This window comes from Balaenoptera acutorostrata, chromosome 3 (assembly GCF_949987535.1).
Source record: "Balaenoptera acutorostrata chromosome 3, mBalAcu1.1, whole genome shotgun sequence".
NCBI classification, from domain to species: domain Eukaryota; kingdom Metazoa; phylum Chordata; class Mammalia; order Artiodactyla; family Balaenopteridae; genus Balaenoptera; species Balaenoptera acutorostrata.
The window spans coordinates 38,645,155-38,668,213 of NC_080066.1; the positions used below are offsets into that span (position 1 = coordinate 38,645,155).

At 53.8% G+C, this 23,059-nt stretch overlaps 2 protein-coding genes across 2 annotated transcripts; one reads left to right on the forward strand and one right to left on the reverse strand.

The window, feature by feature from the left end:
* Window positions 1–1,702: 1,702 nt before the first annotated feature.
* Window positions 1,703–3,920, reverse strand: MESP2 (mesoderm posterior bHLH transcription factor 2). Its single transcript, XM_007194343.1, has 2 exons — window positions 3,090–3,920; window positions 1,703–2,252 (listed from the first exon to the last, which is right to left on the reverse strand). The coding sequence occupies exons 1-2, from the start codon at window positions 3,918–3,920 to the stop codon at window positions 1,983–1,985; spliced, it is 1,101 nt and encodes a 366-aa protein (XP_007194405.1). The 3' UTR covers window positions 1,703–1,982.
* Window positions 3,921–21,253: 17,333 nt separating this feature from the next.
* On the forward strand, window positions 21,254–22,663 carry MESP1 (mesoderm posterior bHLH transcription factor 1). Its single transcript, XM_007194740.2, has 2 exons — window positions 21,254–21,976; window positions 22,302–22,663. Exons 1-2 carry the CDS (start codon window positions 21,254–21,256, stop codon window positions 22,374–22,376), a joined length of 798 nt encoding a protein of 265 aa, XP_007194802.2. The 3' UTR covers window positions 22,377–22,663.
* The last annotated feature ends 396 nt before the right edge of the window (window positions 22,664–23,059 follow it).

Sequence of the window (23,059 nt, forward strand, 5' to 3'; positions counted from 1 at the left end):
GGGGGAAGAAGGCACTGCAGTGGTCACCTAATCCAGCTCCTCTTTAAGAGATGGGGAAACTGAGGCACAGAGATGGAGTGACTTGCCTGGTGTCAAAGGGCATGTCAGCAGGCAGTGGGTCAGATGGGAGGCCCTGCATGTGGCAGCTCATGCTCTGGTCTTCCTCCTGCCTCTGCTCTCGCCCTGCACCGTTAACAGCGGACCCCTGCCAGGCTCCACTTCTACAAGGCAGCCCAAAAGACCAAGAGTGGTTCTGACCAGCCCACTCCCTACCCCCCACCTTCACTGCCCCCTCCACCCAGGACACAGAGGCCAGATGCCTCCTCCTGCTGTCATGTGGGGCTCCCCACAACCCCGCCTCCCAGCTCCTTTTCCAACTCAATTTGTCACTTTTCCCCATCAGTCCTGGACTTTAACCACCTGTTTCAACTTGGCTCATGCTGTTTCTTCTGCCTACTCCTCCTGGCAAACTCCACACATCCTTCAATACTTAGTTCCAACATCCTGCAACTCTCCCCTCTCCGAGTCAGAAACAGAATGAAGTCACCACCACTGCTGGCTCCCAAGCCCATGGCAGCCTTTGCTAATGGATCATGGCGCCCTTTCCCCAAGATCCTGGAGGTGCCTCTTAGTCTTGCTCAAGGCCACATAAATCAACGCAGCAGGACTAATGGATCAGGTAACTCAAGAACGCAACAGCACTGTCAACCCCATCTCCCACCAGGCTGGCATATCCTCTCTGGTCCCAAAGTACCTTGTATAAACCCCCATCTTGACCTGGGCTCTAATCATTTCCTTCCCTGTTATTTACCCCATTAGTCAGGGCATGTTTTCTCCGGCACCTAGTACTGGGTGTTGTGAGCTGAACTGTGTTCCCCCAAAACTCTTGGTGCAGTTCTAACCCCCAGTATCTCAGAATGTGAATGTACTTGAAGACAGAGCCTGTAAAGAGGTACTTAAGGTAAAATGACTTCATGTGGGTGGGCCCAAATCCAATATACTGGTGTCCTTGTAAGAAGAGAAGATTAAGACACAGACACAGAGACTGGACCATGGGATAACAATGTGAGGACACAGCAAGAAGGCGGCCATCTGCAAGCCAAGGAGAGAGGCCTCAGAAGAAACCAAACCTGCTGACCCCTTGGTCTTGGACTTCCAGTCTCCAGAACTGTGAGATAATCAATTTCTGTTGTTTAAGCCACCCAATTTGTGGTATTGTCTTACGGCAGCCCTAGTAAACTAATACACTGGGCCTAGCACATGGGAGCCACTCACAAGCACCCTTTGGAAACAACTTCACATAACTGTGAAAGAGCCCTACAGGTCAGCAGGAATGCACCCAGGAGAATGCAAAAGGGCAATGGTGACGGGCTTCAGGCAAGTGAACAGGCCCGAGCGTTAACTCACCTGTGTCGCCTGCACAGCAGGCCAGGTGGAGCCCCTGCGCAATAATTACTGTCAAATTGGCAAGTGAGGGCCTGGATTCCAGGAGGGGAAAAGCAGCATGATTTGTTCCCTGCAGGACAGGAACATTTTTCCTTTTCCAGAAGCAATAAAAACCCAGGTGGATAGAAGAAAAACAGACCAAACCAAATTTGGGGGTTTCTTTTTGGGTTTTTTTTAAGAAGTACAAAATCTAAGCATATACTTTTCTTCCCACTCCCATCCCCACCCCGCCAAGCCCACTCCCCCACCAGTCCCAGCCTGTCCAACCATTGTGGTCAAACAACCCATGTTACTGCAGCTCAGGCTGTGCTCTGCAGAGCACTGGTCATTCTGTGGGGCGTCTAGGAGTGGAGGGACTGCCCCAGCCCCGACTTCAGCCAGGGAGGCCACCCTTAGCTGTTTCAAACACTGCTTCCATGAAAGACATCATTTGGAAAAGGCTAAAACAAAGACTGAATACTAGTGAAGTAGCAGATGAGGAGGACACCCCACGCTACAGGCCTGATTCCTGGCTGGAAAGGGGGCAGCCAAGGCCATTAGTAGAAGACGCCCAGCTGAGTCCCCTCCAAATCTTCTTGCCAAAATTCAGGGCAGCCACTGAGCTGTACGCCTGAGCTCTGGGGAGGGCTTTCATCACTGAGCTGGAAGGCGGGGCCTGGTCCCTGGTCCTCCGAGCTGGGCAGCACCTCTGCACAGTGGCTCCACCATCCCCACTGGGTCTCAGGCTGGAGCCTCTGGCATGCTGGGCGGGGCAGGACAGGAGGGGTTTCTGGCAACACACAGGACTCCGGAGACATAGAGATACCCTGAGAGAGAGAAGAGTAGCGGGTTAGTGGGTCACTGCCTCACGCCCTGAGATCCTGAACCTGGATGTTCCCCATAGTGTGGCTGGCAGCTGCTGAACTGCCCTGGTGCCATGGATCCAGTGAAGCAAAGTGGTTTAGAGTACAAGCTCTGGAGATATACTGCCAGGGTTCAAAACCCAGCTCTGCCACTCAGTAGCTATGAGAACTCAGATAACCTCTTTTAGTCTCAGTTTTCTCGTCTATTACATGGTGATGATGAAATAAAACCTACTTCACAGGGTTGCTGGAGAGCTGATGAGTTAGTTAATTCATGTAAAATACCAAGAATCGTGTTGGGCACACAGTAAGCATTCAATAAATTTTGGTTATTAATATGCTCTTTTATGGAAGCTTGAGGAAAGCATGAAGGTCACCTGCTCCAAGCCCATCTACTTAGGAAGCCCCTACCCCTGGGGCAGCCAGACCTCCCTCCCCCTCAAACCTTGATGGAGCACTTGCAAGGAATTTCCTGAATTACCTGAAGGCCCCTGCTACCTTCCACCCTGGACTCTGAAATCAAGTCTGAAGATTCCCCCCTCTTCCACATGACTGTGAAAGCTTCTAGGTAGAGGTGGTGGTGGCCTTAACTTCCCAGAGCCCCATCTCTTTCCCCAAGGAGGTTAGGGTCCTCTTCATCCTCCCTTCAGCTTCTTTCCATCCCTAACCAGGGTTGGATTAGGTAACCCGGGATCTAAGAAGCATAAGATTCTCTGCAAGCTAGAGCTTACTCACCCCCTCCGTTTCCAATCAAAGCCTGGGGACCACTCCGAGGGAAGCGGAGAGAGCCTGGGCGCGTACCTGGTACACTGCAGCCAGCTCCATCGCGGGGGGCGAGGTCCAGGGCGTGGCCTGGTTCCGGGGCTCTGGGGGTGTCTGCGTTCCGGAACAGGCTTGGGGCGGCGTCCAACGGGCCGCTTCAGGGGCTCTCCCTTGGGACAGCTGCAGGGGCGACTGCATCCCCGGGCAGTAAGGGGGTGTCACCCAGGGACCCATATCGGGGACCCTGCTCCCCAGGCGCTCGGGCGCCGCTAGGGCTCCGGGATAGACGGGCGGGGACCCCCAGGACACCGCGGAGCTAGCGGCTGAGCCAGGGCCGCACCCTTGCGTCTGCGTCTGCACCTGCGCGGGGCCGCCATCGGGGCACAGCGGGCAGCCTCGAGGGAGCGCCGCGTCGCTGTGGCGCCGGCGCCGGCGCTGCAGGCTCTCCTCGCTGAGGCCCAGCACGGCCGACAGGTGGCCGATGTAGCGGATGGCCAGGCGCAGTGTCTCGATCTTGGTCAGGCTCTGGCCGGCGGGCGCCACGGACGGCGGCAGAAAGCGGCGCAGCTCGTGCAGGGCGCGGGCGAGCGTGCGCATGCGCAGCTTCTCGCGCTCGCTGGCGCTCTGCCGCTGCCCGCCTGCCGGCCGGGTCCGCGCACGTCCGGGTGCCGTCGAGGCGGCCTCTGAGGCGCTGGGGGCTGGGGGCGCCGGCTGCGAGGGGCCGCGGGCACGGTCGCAGGGGCACGAGCCCGACGAATCCGAGGAGGAGGCCGGGGACGTGGAGTCCGAGTGGCCGGTCCAGCCCCAACCGTGGGGGAAGATCCAGTGGTCGTGGCCGAGGAGGCCCTGCAGAGGAGGGGACTGGGCCATGGCCGGGGCTGCGGGCTCTGGGAGGCTGGGCCGGCCACCTCCAGGACTGAGCTTTTATCTGGACCAAAGGTGCGAGGTGGACCCCCGCCACGTTACAGAGAGGTGTCAAAACCCACAGAGCCCAGGGAAGGTCTGGGCAGGGGGCGCCCTGGGAAAGCGGGCCCATTTGCGGAGGTGTGGATTCTGACTCCTCGGGGGCTCTAATGGAGGCCCCTGCAGCCCGGGAAGCGTGGGAGGGACAATTCGCATCTGGATGGAGCTGCTAAACTTCTCACTGTGTTCCCACCCACTCCGCCTCATCCACTGCTCCGGTGAGTGCCCGGGACCCTGACAGTGGTGGGCAGTGCCATCGTCTGGGGGCGGCCAGGCTGTCCCTCCAGTGACTCAAGGACCCCCGTAAAGAGTGGCCGCCTCCCTCATCACCACCCTCCGGGAGGCTGTACCCAGTAACTCTCACCCAGTGCCTACAAGTGTGCTGGATAAGGTGTCAAGACAAACCCCGAGGGACTTGCTCACAGTGATGGCGGGAGAGGGGTTGGGGAAGGAGGGGACATACAGGTGGACCGTTCCTGGGTTCCCAGAGCCCGCACTTGCTGCTTTGCTGAGTGACACCGAGAAAGTCATCTCACGTCCACAGTTAGTTTCTTTCCCTGAGAAATAGTACAGAGCAGCCTGAAGAAGAGGCATGGAGTGTAGTGAGTGATGAAAATGGGGGCATGTGGGCCCCCAGGCAGGCCTGAGTCAGACCCTCTTTATTTGCTGTGTGACCTTGGGCAGTTCACTTAACTCCTCTGAGGCTCAAGTTGCCTCATCCCTGTGGCAGTAACAATATAAAATACCCACCACCTAGGATGGTTGCTGGTACTAAGTGGAACCATCCATGGGACCACTTAGTATGAGCCTGGCAAGTGGGCTAAATGTTTGCTGCTACCATTTTATTAAGAAAGTACTTACATTTCAAGATGCTTGTAGGCATTATTCATTTAATACATATTTATTTAGCAACTGGTAAATGTCAGGCACACCAGAGTGAACAAGATAGTTGTGGTCTGTGCTCTCATGGGATTTCAGTCTTGTGAGAGAGAGAAGTAAACGTTATGTAATTAGTAGCTCCACCACTAGCTAGCTGTATGCCCTTGGGCGGCTCTGAGCCTGAACTACAGCTCTTAAAACCGGAGTAGTAATTATAGTATCTGCTCACAAGACTGTTGTTATAGTCTTATAATATAACCTTTGACACAGTGAAGTTTAAAAGTAAAAGCTCCCACCCCTCAGCAATAATTACAATTTAAAGGAGGCATCAGTGTTCTTCGTAATCTTCAGAGAAAAGGCTGAACTCAGAGGGACTGTCACAGTCTGGCCACAGAGGCGGAGAGGTCACAGCTGGGCCTTTAACAATGGGTAGGACTTGGGTAGGGAGAGAAGCAGGTGGAGAGCATTCTGAATGTGGGAACTGCATAAGCAAAGGCCTGGCAGTGGGACTTCCCCGTGTGCTTCAGGAACGGTGTGCAAGGGGGCGTGATGTGGAGAGCAGGAGCTCACCTTGGCTGGGGCCAGGCTGAGAAGTTGTATTTTACTGCCAAGGCAATGGGAAGCCAAATGGACTTTTCAGCAGAAGTGTGACATTAAAAAAAAAAAATCAGTAATCAGTAACTGAAGGTTAACATGATGATTCAGGAATAGATTAGCCCTCACCTGCCTGAAGTAATAAATGGCCTTGTAGTATTTTTGTGACTGTTATAAAAAAATTAACTTTTAGGGACTTCCCTGGTGGCGTAGTGTGGTTAAGAATCCGCCTGCCAATGCAGGGGACACGGGTTCGAGCCCTGGTCTGGGAAGATCCCACATGCCGCGGAGCAACTAAGCCTGTGCGCCACAACTACTGAGCCCACGTGCCACAACTACTGAAGCCCGCGCGCCTAGAGCCCGTGCTCCGCAACAAGAGAAGCCACCGCAATGAGAAGCCCACGCACCTCAACGAAGAGTAGCCCCTGCTGGCTGCAACTAGAGAAAGCCCGCGCGCAACAACAAAGACCCAATGCAGCCAAAATTAATAAGTAGATAGATAAATTTATTTTAAAAAATTAACTTTGTTACACATTACATAACTAATACGTTCTCTTTATAAGAAATGGAAACCTGACAGATAAAGCTGGAGTCCCTATAACCCCTCCCCAAAGGTCATGTGTCCTTCCAGACTTGGTCCCTGTGCGCTCACATAAACATATGTATCCTTAGAAAACACATAGTATAAATGAGGTAACATTATGGCAATTTGCCTGTAAATTGCTTTTTTTTCATTCAACAGCATATCTGAGAGCATTCCATGTCAGGATGTGTTTAGCTGACTCATAGTTGGTCTTAGTTGATTTAAATGTTCATCAATTTAAATCATAGTGTATAATTTTAACTAGAAAAAAAATTAAATGGCAGGAGGTGCAGATAAACCTTCAATAATGAAATTACATCACTTTCTCCTTAGAACTTATTTTTTTAAATATTGGAGAAAATATGCCCAAGTTACTACTCTAACGTTATGATGAAGTAATAATTGACATTGAATAAGGTTGGTCAGGGCAACTGTTTTTAGTTTATTCTAGCTGCTGTGACTGAGGAGGGGACATATTTAATTTGTCCATCACACAAAAAGAAGGTGGAATCAACAATGGCCTTGATTTCAAACCGGAAAGAATCAATTAGTTATGCAATATTTCATGATCTGAAAGGGTTTAAACCAAGGTTAAAAAAATAATAATCCTTTTTCCTAAGGGGAGGGAGACTTAGAAAACAGTCAATCCTACACTTTTTAGGATTAAAATAATGGCAAATCATTATTTGTCCAAGGCTGCACAGTACTATAAAGATCTTGACGTATTGTACTATCAGGAAATTTATATGTATGTAATTGACAGTTGTAAACAAGATTCATCAGTTTTCATGTATATTTCTTTTTAAAAAAATTTTATTTATTTATTTGGCTGTGCTGTGTCTTAGTTGTGGCATGCAGGATCTAGTTCCCTGACCAGGGTTGAAACCTGGGCCCCCTGCATTGGGAGCACGGAGTTTTAACCACTGGACCACCAGGGAAGTCCCTCATGTATATTTCTTCATCTGCATTCTGAAGTGTCAGATCGCTGTGCTGTTGATACTCAGTGTTCCAACTCACCCCTTTTCACTGCAGTATAATATTCCATGGAGTGCTCACACCATAGTCCCTTATTGATGTACCTTTAGCATGGTTTTAGTTTTTGCCAAAGAGTGCTGCCTTGTGCACAGGCAGCTAGATATGGAGTGGTGGGATGGCGTTGTGATTCCCAGCAAGGTTCTGAACATCCAGAATCATTCCTCCTCTCCTCCCACCCCCTACTCATTAGAGCAAGCCTGGAGGGATTTCCTGTGAAAGGATTTGGTGAGTTATGAGAATTCACCGTCAGCAGAGCTCTGCATACTATCCTTTCTTCTCTAAGATAGCCTGGCCTCCTTCTGTCTTAGTTTCGGCTAGCCCTGGTGCCCAGGCCTCAGGCTGACTGTGGGATGGCAGAGCATAAGTTCTGGGAGGTGAGGCCCTGGAGCTGGTTTGCTGTGGCCCCTGGCTCTTCACTGGGCCCCTCAGCCAGGCTCCGGGAGCACAGGGGCACACTGTCACCAGCCCCACTCACTTAGCACAGGGAGACAGTATGGCTTAATGGTTAGGAGGCTGGGCTATGGAATCAGACAGATCTGGATTTAGAGTCCCAGCTTCATCCCTTCCAAGCTCTCAGAACTTGGGCAACTTAACCTCAGTTTTCTCATCTATGAAGTGGGGATTCTGATTTCCAGGGCAACCGTTGGGACAAAGTAAGATAATGCATGTTGTAGAGCTTAGAATAGAGCCTATAAGTCTTGCTTATAGTAAGTTCAGGGGCAGCAGAATGAAGTGGGTAAAGGACTAGATTGGATTTTGGGTAAGAGGGCCGACATCTTTAGCCTTGGCCCTACAAGATGATTCCTTCCTTCCTCACTCTACCACCAGGCCTCAGGCATCCTGCCCTACCCCCTCCTCCATCTTCAGCCCTTCTTCTCTGGGACCCAGCATGGGGGGTCCTCCTCAGCAGGGCACTTCAGCTCCTGGTCTGTGGCAGGGGTCACCAGAGCTGCAGTGCAGAGGCAATGGAAGAGCTCCAGGTGCCTGGAGCTGGAGCCGCAGCCGACTGGCCCAACCAAGGCTAGGAAGTGGAAGATCTGAACCAGCTTCTCCTGGTGGGCTGGGTCCTGGCCCAGGTGCTTTTCCAGCTTGTCTCTGGCCCTGGGACCCTCAAGCATTCCTCCCTGTGTGCTCAAACCAGCCCCAGGTGCCGCGCGAACAAGCTAGGTCTGGGCCCAGGCCGCAGGGGCTTCCACTTGAGCAGTCTCCACTTCTCTTTCATCTGACTCGCCTGGTAGAAGGAGGGATATTTATGGCTGTGTGCTGTTAGATAAGGTGATTAACTTCTGAGCCTCAGCCTGATAGTGACACCAGGTTTACCCCCCTCCTTCCCATGATAGGAGGAGGTGGAAGCTAGATCAGGGAAACATGGTCAGTAGAATATTCACTAGTGTGGCAGACACTTCTGGTTGCCCACACAGCATCTGTTACAGCCTCTATTCTTCTTTCTCCCTTAATAACAGGGCTCTGTATTATCATGGGTGGTGATATGCCCAGCTGAAAAACTATATTTCCCAGCCTCTCTTGCAGATGGAATGGCCAATGAGATTTATTAGAATATTGTTTGGGGCTTCTAGGAAAGCTCTTTAAAGCAGAGAGGTACACTCCTGTGGCTCTACTCCCTTATATTGTCATCCTGGAAAACATGATGGCTGGTGCTTCAGCAACCATTTTGTGACCCTCAGGCAATCTCAAGGACAGAAGTCACACCTAAGGATGGTGGAGTAGAAGGAAGCCTGAGGCACTGATAACAACATGGAAGTGCCATACTGGCCCAGAACAGTCTAACTCTAAATTTCTTTAATGTGAGAGATAATAAATTACCATCTTGTTTAAGTCATTGTCAGTTTGGGTGTGTGCTATGAGCAGCCAAACATAATTCCTGTCCACATAGTAAAGAAGTTCAGGGCTTCCTTGGTGGTGCAGTGGTTAAGAATCCACCTGCCAGTGCAGGGGACACGGGTTTGAGCCCTGGTCCGGGAAGATCCCAACTGCTGCTGAGTAACTAAGCACGTGCACCACAGCTACTGAGCCTGCACTCTAGAGCCCGTGAGCCACAACTACTGAGCCTGTGTGCCACAACTACTGAAGCCCATGCGCCTAGAGCCCATTAATTAAATAAATAAATTTGTTTTTTAAAAAGTTATAAAAAAAAGTTCCTAGATTATCCTTGTCGACAAATGGGGCCATGTGAGCTTAAGTTAAGTGAATTCATAACAGATTCAATGTTACCACAGTTGAATGGATGGATGTTCACCTAGAGGAAGGTCTCTAGTGATGTGCCACCAACTCTATTCCCAGCCTCGTCATGGGCAGCATTATGATCTTTTTAATTTATTTATTTTTTATTATTTTTAAAAATTTATTTTATTTTTTTATTTTTGGCTGTGTTGGGTCTTCATTGCTGTGCGTGGGCTTTTCTCTAGTTGCGGCCAGCGGGGCCTACTCTTTGTTGAGGTGTGCAGGCTTCTCATTGCAGTGGCTTCTCTTGTTGCGGAGCACGGGCTCTAGGTGCACAGGCTTCAGTAGTTGTGGCTCGCGGGCTCTAAAGTGCAGGCTCAGTAGTTGTGGCGCACGGGCTTAGCTGCTCCGCAGCATGTGGGATCTTCCTGGACCAGGGCTCGAACCCATGTCCCCTGCATTGGCAGGCGGATTCTTAACAACTGCGCCACAAGGGAAGCCCCAGCATTATGATATTGAATGAAGATATGAACTGATCTAATTGGGGGTAAGATCCAAACCCAAGAAGTTAACTGGGTAACAGCCAGGATCTAAAGAGATTCTGGCAGGCTGGAACAACTGATCGGATCTAATTACTAATCAGGTAGAATCAACAGAGCCCTATGTACCCTCCCTCTAAGTTGAGGGTTAGGAGACGTCATGTAACCAGCAGCAACTGTGGAAAGGGCATGGTAGTCGTTGCCTTCTAGGCACCAAGGGCATGAAAATCAAATGTGATCCCATTCACGTTTGCAAGAAACAGGGAATCTTCAATCAAGGAGGCAGTGGTCTCTTATTGCCTATGCGGGGTAAGTGGTCAAATCTGGAGGCCACAGTTTATGAGGGCAGGGGATAAACCCTAGCTCAGGAGAGGGAGGTTAGTGAGGGGCTTGAAGCCGGGTCACCAGAGAAATAGCTGAAGGACTTGGGAATGTTTCATCCAAAAAGGAAAAGACATAGGGGATGTGAGAGTTGTCTCCAGATGCTTGGAGGGGGTACTCCAGGGAGAGTCTGAAGGACTTTCTAAGATCACAGGGGCTGTCTTGTGAGGGGGTGAGTGGCCTGTACATGGAGGGGGTCGAGTAGGAGCCGGATGAGTACATGCAGGAGCTGGAGGGGATGGCTGCTGTTGTCTCTGCCAACACTGACAAGTACCATAAAATGAGGCGTTTGGACCTGATGATCCCTGAGGTACTTTCAGAGCTGAGGCCAAGAATCAGGGAGAGGACAGGAGCTGCCCCCTGGGGAGTCTCAGGGCAAGGGAGCCACAGGAGACCTTGGCTTCAGGACATGTTGGGCGGGGGGAGGGCAGAATAAGACCTCACATGTGCTTCAGCGCTCATGACGCTCCCACCCCTGTTCTTCCCTGTGCCGGCAGCTCGGGCTCAGCTGGGCCTCCTCTCAGGGCCGGAACCACAGGGCCACGTGATCTTTGGCTCAGCTTGCTGGTGTGGCACCAGTCAGCTTGGCAGTGCGAGGCAGGCAGTGTCCACATCAGTATGCCTATTATACAAGTGAAGGAACGGGGGCCCCCGTCCCATCAGCCCCTGATCGACTTCCCAGGACTTTGCCCCAGACCCCCAGTCAGGTGGGAAGGGCAGAGGCCCAGGTTGGAGTCAGAATGTGCTCCTGAGCCCCGGCCCTGCGAGGAGCTGCGGAGGGCACTGCCTCTGTTCAGCCTGCTCTCGGTGGCTTAGCGCAGGCCTCACCTGTGTTTGTTTACCCCCAGCCCTGCTCCAGGAAGTTCTCCACCCGCTCTTTCTCCCTGGGCAGGTGGTGCAGGGCCCTCGGGAACAGGCCCAAGGACGTGGAGCCAGCTTAAGGGCTGGCCTCTGCCCTGTAGTTCTTCTTTCCCTTCCTTCCCTTTGGGTCCCTGCCAGGCCCTGGGGGTGGTCAGGCTGTGGGAACATGGGAGGGAAGGGGGCTGCATGCAGGGGCCGTGTGGTATTCTCATTACCAGCCAGCGGGCGAGGGCCAGCCCAGCCTCCCCCTTGGCCACTGTGGCTGCCTTCACACCTCCCGTCTGCCTGTTGACACAAGGCCGCCTCCCCCAGAGCCGAAGGTGTCGACTTGGGAACAAGGGTGTGCAGGGGCCTCCAAAACAGACCGGCAGCAGGTCCCCTCAGAAACCCTGGAAAGCCCTTCTGGGGTGGGGGTGGGAGGCTGCAGGTTCCCATCCTGGGAGGCCCAAGGAAAAGGCAGACCCTGTGTCCCTGGAACAGGGAGCGGGGTGCAGGGGGGCCTGCATGGGCCCCTCGCTCCGGGAACCCTGAGTCAGCCTGCGGGGATACTCCCCTCCCCTGGCCCCAGGGGCTGGTGCGTGACTCTGGGCACAGCCAGGGAAGCCCGATGACCAGGCCCTGCCAGGCAGGCACCATCAGTGTCACCAGAGGCTGACAGCCACCAGGCAAGGTCGCAGAGCAGCCCCTGGAGCTGAATTCACCCTGACCGGGCCTCAGACTACTGGGCTCCGAGCATTTCCACACCGCATGGCACCCAGCGCGGTGCCTGCAGCGGCCTGTTCAGTGCTCGAACCCCAGGCCTGACAGCCTGCTCTTCCCCGCTTGCTGAGCTAGGGAAACCGGGCCCAGAGGGGCCACTTCCTTTGCTTTAGGTCCCCCAGAACCAGAATTCAAACCCACAAAGGCCATGTACCCCATCATTGGGAAACACTGTTCCGAACCAGGGGGCTGAGGCTCCAGGGAGGGAGGAGTCTCTGCTGCCCTCTGGGAGCTGAGAGTTGGAGGAGGAGAAAGACAAATTGGCTCTGAGTCTGTGGGGCCCTGGTGTGCGGGGAGCCCATGGGCGACAGAGCGGAGCCACCTGGCCAGGTGATCAGTGCGGGTCCCAGGAGGAAGGGAGGGACCTGAAATTGTGGATTTTCTCCAAGTGGAGGTGGGGCATTCCTGGCCGAGGGGAAAGGTGTGAGCCCAAGTCTGGAAGCAGGGAAGCCCAGGGCTAATTTGGGTGATGCCAAGCGGTCTGGAGCCCTGGGTTGGAGGTGGGGAGGGTGGGAGGGGTATGGACAAGCAAGTGGGAGCCGGATGGGGTTGGAAAGTCCTGCTGAATGAGGAGTTTGGACTCTTAGGGAGACAGTGAGACCCACAGAAATTCTGAGGAGGGAGAGGGGCTGGGAGGTAAAGAGCTGGAGGCAGGAAACCAGTCAGGAGACTGCAGTCACATCATGGCAAGGGCTGACTAGATTGGAGCACGGGCAGGGGCGCTGGGAGTGGGCAGAGGATCCGATAGGAGGGAACGTGGGAAAAAGTGGGAAGGACGTGGCCACTAGTGGCTGGGGCCACAGGCATCCGGAGAGCTGCCCAGCAGGCCGGGGGCATGGAGGTGGACTCGCCAAGGAGGCTGGTGTGGAAGGGCCTGCAGAGGCCCCAGGGCTGCCTGGTCCATCTCCTTGGGCGACAAGGCGCAGTAGAGGTGGCTGAGGCCTAGGGCCATCCGTGCCTGGGCTCAGTCCCCATCTGAGCCTCAGTCTCCTCATCTATGAAATGGGTGTCCTTGCCAGGAGGATTAGATGCAGCATCAGGTGTTCAGCATATGGGACTACATGAGTATTGCCTGCCTGCCCTGCTGGAGAGGAGTGACCATCTGTGGTCCTGCAGCTCTAGGGAGGGACAAAGGAGGAGAATGAGTGGTGCTCACTCCTGCAGGCTCTGCGAGGGAAGACCCAGCCTCCCCAGCCTGATCTCCAAAAGCTATAAGGGAGCTTGGGTCCACCAGCTCTACTACTGGAATGCAAACAAGGGAGGGAAGGGGGGCTACAAAGTCTTTTCCTTCCTCCCTCCCTTCCTTCCTTTTCTTTCTTTTTTAATTTATAAAAGCAATGCATAATCATTACAAAGAAGTGAGAAAATACAGACAATCAAAAAGAAGGGAATTTTAAAGCCCCCACTTCCATCCACCCAGAGAGAACCAGGTTAACACGTTGGTCCATATCTCTGCATCGTAACCTTTTCTGAGCATCCCTACAAGTACAGAGTATGGAGACAGAGTCATTGAGGGAGCATGTTGAGTTCTTCTTCCCACTTTCTGAAGCTTCTGGTAATATATATTCTCTTTTTTATAACAGCTTTATTGAGATATACTTCACATACCATAATTCACCTGTTTGAAGTGTACAGTCCAATATTTTTTATATTTTACATTTAAAATTCCTTTAAATTGTGGTAAAATATATATAACATAAAATTTGCCATCTTAACCATTGTTAAATGTGCAATTCAGTGGCATTAATTACATTTGCAATGTTGTGCAACCATCACCACTTCTATTTCCAAAACTTTTTCATCATCTCAAGTAGAAACTCTGTACCCATTAAGCAAAAACTCCCCTTTGCCCCCAGCCCCCAGCCCCTGGTAGCTTCTCATCTGCTTCCTGTCTATGAATTTGCCTATTTTAGGTACCTCTCATATAAGCCTAATCATACAGTATTTGTCCTTTGGTGTCTGGCTTATTTCATGTCATCAAGGTTCATTCACAGTGTAGAATGTGCCCAAACTTCATTCCTTCTTATGGTTGAATAATATTCCATTGTACATTTATACCACATTTTGTTTATCCATTCATCAGTTGATAGACATTTGGGTTGTTTCCACTTTTTAGCTATTATGAATAGTGTTGCTATGAATGTTGGCGGACAAATATTTGTTCTAGCCCCTGCTTTCAATTCTTTGGATATATAAAGAGCATGTTGTTTTGTGACCTTTTCTCACTAATGTATGAATAACTTTTCCATATCAGTAACTGTATTTATTTCTGCAATGAGATTTTTTAAGGCATGCCTAGTACTCCATGGTGTGGCAGTAACAGTTTAGGTAACAAATTCTCTAGCATATACTGAGATGCCTTAAAGTTTTCCACATAGGTGTATCCTTATACCCATATTTTTAAAGTTATTATTATTTTTTTACATTTATTTATTTTATTTATCTTATTTTTGGCTGGTTTGGGTCTTTGCTGCTGCGCTGGGCTTTTCTCCGGTTGGGGTGAGCAGGGGCCACTCCTGTTACAGTGCGCGGGCCTCTCACTGCTATGGCCTCTCCTGCTGTGGAGCACGGGCTCTAGGTGCATGGGCTTCAATAGTTGTGGCACGCGGGCTCAGTAGCTGTGTCTCGTGAGCTCTAGAGCTCAGGCTCAGTAGCTGTGGCGCACGGGCTTAGTTGCTCTGCGGCATGTGGGATCCTTCCAGGTCAGGGCTCGAACCCGTGTCCCCTGCATTGGCAGGCGGATTCCCAACCACTGCACCACCAGGGAAGCCCCTTCAAAGTTATTTTTAAATTGCACATGTCATGTATGAATGCAAACTCCTTGTAAAATTTTTAGACATTACAGATATGATCAAAGTCTCCCTTTATCACCCCTCACAACCTGCCCTTCTTCCACCCCACACCAAATAAGTCCTGGTACATTATCACAGACTTGGTGAGTATGCATTTACGCACATACATACCGTAGAGCCTTACAAAATGCATGGTATCATTTGATGCCTTTCGGTGTAGGGGTTGGTTTTTAGATTTTTGTTTTCTTTTGCTTTTCCTTATATCAATCGAGTCATACTGAAGGGATTTTTCTGCAGTTTGGTTCTGTCACTCAACAGTACGTCTTCACTTGCACCTTTAATTTTTTCTTATCAGGATGAATTCCCCATCAGGGAACCCGCTGGGCAAAGGGCATGCTGAGGCTGTTCTGAAGCCTCAGGCCAGCCTTGGGGAGCCCTGGGGGCGGGTTGTTGAGGCCAACCTGGTTGTGAGCAGCCAGCGGCACATGTCGGCACTCCCAGGGGCCTCAGCCAGCCTGGCCACCTGTGCGGGGCGCTGACCTTGAACTCCCAGGGCCTGGGGTGGTGCGTAATCTCCTAGGGTGAAGGAAACTTCCTCGGCTCAGCCAAGGGCTGGATCTTGGATTTCTCTTGGTGGGGAAACCTCTAGAACCAAGGACTGAGTTCATCCTATCCTTAGTCTTCGGCACATAATCAGTACTGACCATCTAAGACCCTTCTTCTGTTTGATTTATTATCTGGTCATCTTAAGCGTTATCCTTGCCCCCAACATGTTCCCCACTCTGTCCAGGGATGTCACTGTCCCCCAGCCTCTGGCAAAGGATCCTATGCCCAGAGGCTGTTCACTCTCCCAGGTCCTGCCTAGGCATTCCAGCTCAGTCCTAGACCCACTCTGCTTCTTATTGGGTCTGAAGACAGATACCTCGGGGGAGGGGAGGCAGAGGTGCGCTCCTTCCCCTGACCTTGGGAAGGACGACCTGGAGCTGGCTGAGAGCCTGAGCCACCCAGTGACTTGGCAGGAGCCTCATCATTGTCCTGGCCCCTCACTGTTCTGCTGTGCAGTCAGCCAGGGCAGGGGTGGGGTTAGAAGGAGCCTGAAACCTGTGTGTCCTGCCTGTTGGGAGCTCCATCCGGTGCTTTCAGCAGGTGCTGGTGTTGGATGCGCCCCAAGTTGGCAGCTGAGCTGGGCCTGCAAATCCCCACTGGGGAGCTGGCGAGCCTAGAGTTTCGGTCAACTTGTGGTCTGATTGTTTTCAACCTCTGCTTCCAGAGGTGTGTAGGGAAGGTAGGGAGACCTGAGCCCTGTTTGGCCCCTGCCCTCCTGAGCCCGTCCCCCTCTCCTCATTCCTCTGGGCTCCACCTTGCTCTGCCTTTCTGCATACAGGTGTATGTTTTTCCCAGTGGACAGATGAACAAATTGGGGTCCAGAGAGGGCAAGTGGCCTGTCTGGGGTCACACGGCCCATCACACTGGCACTAAGCCGGCTTCACCTATTTCTTAAGCCAGCCCCAGCATCTCTGCCACACCTGCTTAGTTCCCAGTGCCCACCACCCCCAACCCGCACTGGCCCTGGCCCCAGAAAAAAAAAGGCCTCTGACCGGTTGGCAGGAGGTCTGCCCAGCTCAGATCCCAAGATCCTAGGTGGTTGGGTAGCACCCTCTGCTGTCTGTGGCTGGGATCGCAAGGACACTGGACACCCAGGGGCAGCCCTCTGGCCTGAGACGGTGCCTTGCAATCAAGGCATGCAGTCTCCCAGGACAGCTCAGCAGGCAGTTGGGAGTCCCTGCTCCATTTTACAGCCATAGAAACTGAGGAGCCGTGTGACAAGCTTCCCTACATTCACCTGTCTACATCTTTGCTCTGGGCTGGTTCAACTACTTAACCCCTTTATGCCTCAGTTTCCCCATGTTTCACTATAAGGCTTAGACCCTCCTCCACTTACCCAGACGAAGTGAAGGAGCATAAATGTGACACCCCTAAGGAGAAAGGCACAATCTACTTACCCTGCATTCTCAGCCCAGCTCCCAGAACAGGGGAGTTTCTGGCACTTCCTCTTGAGCCTTTCCCGGAATCTGACAAATCTCTCTCCTTTCCTCCCACCCCCTCCCTCCTCGTCACCCCTCTGCCTCCTGTGACTTCCACTGGCTGCGCATCCAGCTGATCCATGACCAAGATAATCAGATTATCATGGGTCCAGAATAATCTATTCCATATGGCTTGCCAACTCGGTGGCTCCAGGAGCTAAAGGTGTGAGGAGAGGGGCTGATCTCAGTTGGAAGGGGCTTCCTGGGAGCTTCCGGGGCCTTAGCTGGGAGGCTGATGGGGAAGGAGGGAGGTGGAGGAGAAGTTGGGAGCCTTCCTGCTGGGCCCTCTGACTGCTCTGGGCTCCAAGTGGCTGCTGCCCCCTCTCCAGCACAAGCAGGGCCTCATCTATCCACGACCCAGTGGGGCTTAGGCTCCATGGTGGGGGGCTGGGCACTCCCCGTGCCTTTTCCACTCTCTGGATTGGGGGGTGCTCACTATAGGGCATTGCTTCTCAAAAGTGGCCAAGCTTCATAATTCTTGGGAGATTTTACTTTTCATACCCAGAATCTCCTCCAGGGATTCTGGTTCAAGCAGCTCCAGGGTGGGTCTGGAAACGTTTTTCTTTTTACATCTCAACAGGTCCCAGTGACTTGTAGTGAGGTTTCAAGGGGGCTTGAGGACTATGGGCCGTCGTCCCCACCTCGGCACCCTCACTCTCCAGGCGGCCCTCCAGGAGGAAAGGAGCCAATCAAGTCCTCCAGAGGAGACAGGGGAGCTGGTGGTAGGACAGAACACTGGCTTTGGTCCCAGACAGAGCCAAATGGATCCCAGCTCTACCCCTACTAGCCATGTGACATAGGACCACCTCTCTGCTCCTCCATGTCTTTAACTACAAAGCGAGGCAGTGACACCCACATCACATCAGCACAGTAGGTATTACTCATGGCACAGAAGCAGAGGCTGGGGCCCAGAGATGGAGAGTGAGTTACCCAAGTGACACAAGTGGTACATGGCAGGGCAGGGGTTCTATTCTAAGCCACACTGGCCACACCCAAGAGGGGTGTCCTAGGCTGTCTAAAGGTGGGGACTTCTTGAATAACAATCGCTCCCCTGAAAGGGCTTGCCTCTCAGGCTGGTGCCGAGGTGTGGCGGGAAAATCCCTGGCAGTAGGAAACACCCAAATTAGGAGCTTCCCAGGAGGTGCGCCTGCTGATGCTAAACAGGCTGGCGGTAGCAGAGAGCTGCTTCCTTCTCCTGGGGCCTCTGGCTCCCGAGGGGATGGGGATTAGGGGCTGCAAGGGCAGTACTGACATTGCACCTTTGATTAGCACTCCTATGTCAGAGGGGCTGGCCGGGAAAATGAGGGCGCTGAGGCTGGGAGGTGGGAGGGGGAGAGCGCCCAGGACCCAGGCTTGGCCTGAGGAAGCCGGCTGGTTCCTAGCAGGAAGGCTGAGACGGGGGCCCCAGCCTGAGAGGGTGCTGCCCTGTCCTGCCTGCCCCCACCCTGGCCGAGGACCCCGACTGAACTCTCACCTCTGCTCGGTGGGGCTGCCCCAAGGCCTCATTTCCCAGCCTTACACGTTGGCAGGCGACGGCAGGCTCGGGCCAGGGGAGCAGGAGCCACTGGCTCCGGCACTTGTCAAAACACAGGCCCCAGAGGTGTGAAGTCCTCACCCCAGCGGGAGGACGTGTGGGCCGTGCCGCCCGGAGAACTCATTAACTGGGGCAGCTCCCTAATGAAGCCACCGGAGAGGCTGGCGATAAGGAGATCAAAGGTGAGAGAGGCATGGGGGCGAGGGAAGAGGGAGGCTGGCTGACGGGAGGGGGTAGAGCCCAGGATCTAGGTTGGGGGTCCCCCCTTTGCCCCCACTTGGCTTCATCAGGCCCACTGACCACAGCCCTTGCACACTCTGGGCCCCAAGACTCAGAGGCAACAGGAAAGGGAGGGAGTCCCACGTGGCACATCCAACTTGTCAGCCTTAGGGCTGAAGACTGAAGGACTGGGGTTGGGGGTGGGACCCTCCCATCTGCCCTGCCTCTCATGCCATTTTTGTGAGCTCTTTGCCTCCACAGACACCCCTGGGTCTTTTTAACCCTCTCTCATGGTGTCTCTCTCCTGCTCCAGATCTCTCAGTGGCTCCCATGTAAGTGAGCAATGAATGTTCACTGTTCGGTCCCAGATCTGAGAATCCTCAGGGGCCAGAGCTGTGTTTTCAGGATAAACAGTCTGCCTCCCACACATATGGCCTCTTGTTTAAAGAATGTCTAGTTGATTTTGTACTTAATAAAACTTCGTTTCAGAGCATTGCTGCCCACAAACCAGTAATGGTGGTTTCCTCTGGACCGGGAATTGGAGGCCTCACACGGAGAATAGTAAAGAGATTTGTTACACCCTCTGTACTTGTTCAACTTTTAATCACATGCATGTATTAATATTTTCAAATATATAACAATATAACAAAAGGGTGGCTGATTGTCTAGGAGTTTTTGGTCATTCTGAGTTTTCTCAATTATTAGCTACAAAGTGGAAATCAGAATCATGTGGGAATTGGAGGAATTTTTTGACATTCAGAGGTTGGCAACAGAATGCCCAGAGCCCTCTGAGATCCCACCCCTCCTGCCTGTCCAGCTTTTAGGCTGCATCTCCCCCTGCTTGGGTGCACAACCAGTTCTCACCATTTGTTAGCTCTGGTCCAGCGGATCAAAGGGGCCATCACTGGGCTCTAATGCCAGGTTCTTGGCTTGGATCTGGAACCCCAGGAAGGCATCCATTGGCCAGGGTCCAGAAGGGGCAGACCCTGCTGACAGCTGCAGGCCTAGGCCAGGCTCTCATAGGGAGTAGATGGGTCCTATGGCATGTGCCCATGGAGTGGGCTCCTCCCCTTCTCCCCAACAGTGGGTTGGCATTGCCTGTCCTGGATGCGACCATGGGCATAAGAATCTGGGGCTGCTGGGACAGACTGCAGGGTAGAGGGTATAGAGGGTGTTAGAAAAGGCCAAAGGCAGTAGAAGAAAAAAGAGACAAGGGGAGGGGGGAGGTGGTGAGCAGAGATGCCCAGGAAGAAGGTACCAAGCCACTTGACTTTGCTACAAACCAGCTCACCCATCAATCTCACAGAACTGGAAGCCATGGGGGATGCAAAACAGTAGACCACTGGCACTGAAAGAGACCCTAGATACCGCTGCTGCTTCTTCTTTTTTTTAAATTTTTTTTTTACCACTTCTTTTGAAGACATGATACCAGACACCAGGTACTTCACAGTCTAGCTGGAGAGCAGACAACCATGCATGAAGTGGCTATTTTGACAATGTGCAAACTCAAACCTGAGGGGTCAGGCAGGCAATGTGTTAGATTCTCTGTGAGACTTCCCATGTGGACAATCATGTTGTCCATAAATAGAGAGACTTTTATTTCTTCCTTTCCAATCTGTACGCCTTTTCTTTCTTTCCTTATTGCACAAGCTAGATGCCCCCTCCACCCCCCGGCAACGTTGAAGAGGCATGGGGTAGGAGCAGACATCCTCACCTTGTTTTCAGTATTAGGGGGAAATCTTTCAGTCTTTCACTATTTAGTATGCTGTTAGCTGTAGCTTCTTTATAGATGCTTTTCATCAGACTGAGAAAGTTCTCCTTTAGTCTGAGTTTGCTGAGAATTTTTATCATGAAGGGGTGCTGATTTTTTTTTTTTTTTTTTTTGGCTCTACTGTGGTTTGTGGGATCTTATTTCCCTGACCAGGGATTGAACCCAGCAGTGAGAGAGCCCAGTCCTAACCGCTGGACCACAAGGGAATTCCCCTGAATTTTGTTAAATGCTTTTTTTCTGTGTCATTTGCACTCATATTTCATTGGCAAGGCCCATTATACCTGCCCCAAAGTGGCAGAATACCAGCTAGAGGCCAGTGGTGGCAGCTGTGGCAACAGGCCGAGCCCTTGATCCTGCCAGGCTGAAGGTGGCCTGGAGGGCAGCAGGCTTCCTCTCCCTCCACTCAGACGGTCCAGCAACCTGCCTAGATTCAGCCCGCTTGTTGGATTTACCTAGGATAGCCTTGTCCCTCCCACTCACCACCACCAGGGAAGGGTGCACCCAGGACCAACCTGCCTCAGAGGAGGAACGGATTACTCTGGCCTCTGGCAGGAATCAGGGCCCCACTCCTGGTCACTATACGAGTCCACAGACCTGGCTGCACTATGCCCTGAGGCTCCCATCATTCAAACTGGAAACGAAGATTCAAGAAAACTTAAGAATTTGCATAAGGTCCCCAACAGGTGAAGGCAGACCCAAACCTAAGTACTGAACCTCCAGTTCCCCGACCTTGCTTCCTTTAACCTACTGAGCTGGCCCAACACCCTGGACAGCGCCCGCACTGGCGCAGGCAGGAGGCCCGAGTGTCTGGGTCAGGTGCCCATGCGAGGACCCAGGAGGGGCCAACCTGGCGCAGTCAACGGGCAGGCACCTTTGCCCCCCCGTTGGTTCAAAGGGTCAAGCCCCGCCCCCACCAGGCCCCGAGCTCGCTTTGAAGTGCTGATGCGGCCTGGAAGGGGCCACTTCACACCTCGGGCTCAGGATAAAGCGGTCGCTGGCCGCCGGCCCCCAGACGCGCCGCCGCTGCCATGGCCCAGTCCCTGTGCCCGCCGCTCTCTGAGTCCTGGATCCTCTCCGCGGGCTGGGGCCCAGCTCGGCCGCCGCCCGCCTCCAACAGGGACTGTGGCTGCTCGCCCGCCTCGTCCCCGGACTCCTGGGGCAGTGCCCCGGCCGGCAGCCCCGTGTCTAGCCCCGGGAAGCCCGTCACCAGCGCCGCCCTCCGCGCCCCGACTGCGGGGAGGCGCGGCGCCCGCGGCAGCCGCCTAGGCAGCGGGCAGCGGCAGAGCGCCAGCGAGCGCGAGAAGCTGCGCATGCGCACGCTCGCCCGCGCCCTGCACGAGCTGCGCCGCTTTCTGCCGCCGTCCGTGGCGCCCGCCGGCCAGAGCCTGACCAAGATCGAGACACTGCGCCTGGCCATCCGCTACATCGGCCACCTGTCGGCCGTGCTGGGCCTCAGCGAGGAGAGCCTGCAGCGCCGGCGCCGGCGCCACAGCGACGCGGCGCTCCCTCGAGGCTGCCCGCTGTGCCCCGACGGCGGCCCCGCGCAGGCGCAGACGCAGACGCAGATGCAGACTCAGGCGCCGGCGTGCGGCCCAGACCTGGGCTCAGCCGCCAGCGCCGTGGTGTCCTGGGGGTCCCCGCCCGCCTACCCCGGAGCCTTAGCGGCGCCCGAGCCGCGCGATCCGCCGGTGCTTTACGACGAGGCGGCGTGCCCGGAAGGGCCGGCGATGGAGCCAGGCCCCTCATCTCCGGTTAGTACCTCCTTCCCTCGCGGAGCTCCCTCCGGGCGCGGCGCAGTAGTGGATGGCGCTACCTACTGTCTCACGCCCCCCGGCGCGCACTGCGGGGACCAGCCCCCGTGCGGCTCCCCCACTGACGGCCCGGCCTCGCCTGCTCGCCCTCCGGAGCAACAGAGTTGGTGTGCCCGGGGCGCTCGAGCGGCGAGGGGAGGGAGAGTACACGCAGGGGGCGGGGTCCCGCTCCCCGCCAGAGGCGCCCTAAAAGTGGAGCTCGCGAGGCGGACACCCACGCTCGGTGTCCAACGCTGAGGGCCTCGCTGTTCCCTCTCTCCTCAAGCTCTTTCCCGGCGACGTACTGGCCCTGCTGGAGACCTGGATGCCCCTCTCGCCCCTGGAGTGGCCGCCGGCCTGAGTAGTTGAAGTGACGGTGGACATCTGGCACCCCGTTCTGTGAACACCGACGCCTTTTTGGCCTCTGCGCCTTCGAAGAGGTCCCAGTCCAGACTCCCTTTCCTGGAAGAGGGCACCGGCGATACTGGCATGGGCATTGCTGAAAGGGAGAGCCTGTCCCCACCCAGGACGGACTTCCCCAACCCCTCCCGTGATGGAGGGACCCAGAGGGTAGACACTTTGAGGCAGGCAGGAGGCTCTGCCTAGTACGTGTTTATTTATTTGTGAATAAATTTTGTGCTGGTGTCACTTGCCAAGTTCTTCTTTCTCTACAGGGGCACAAAGCTCCCTTCCCCTCCTCCAAAGGACATAGGAGAGTTGGGAGGGTTTCTTGCAGTCTTCAGCCCCCAAAGCACACAGGCTCAGACCCCTTCCTCCTTTTCCCCAGCCCTGGCTTAGCACCTCCTGTTCCAGATGGGTTAGCCTGAGGTGGGGGGTGGGGGGGAGATTCATTGGAGAAAGTGGCAGCGAGGGGAGTCTGTCCATCTTTTCTTTGAACCTGGTGGGGAGCTGAATAAAACCAAGTATCTCTGTAGAAAATGCATTTCCATTAGTGCGTACTTACTGTGCACCAGGTCCTTTACACATTTTATACCTAAGTAATCATTTTGCAGAAGGATAAGCCAAGGATCAGCACTCAAGCCT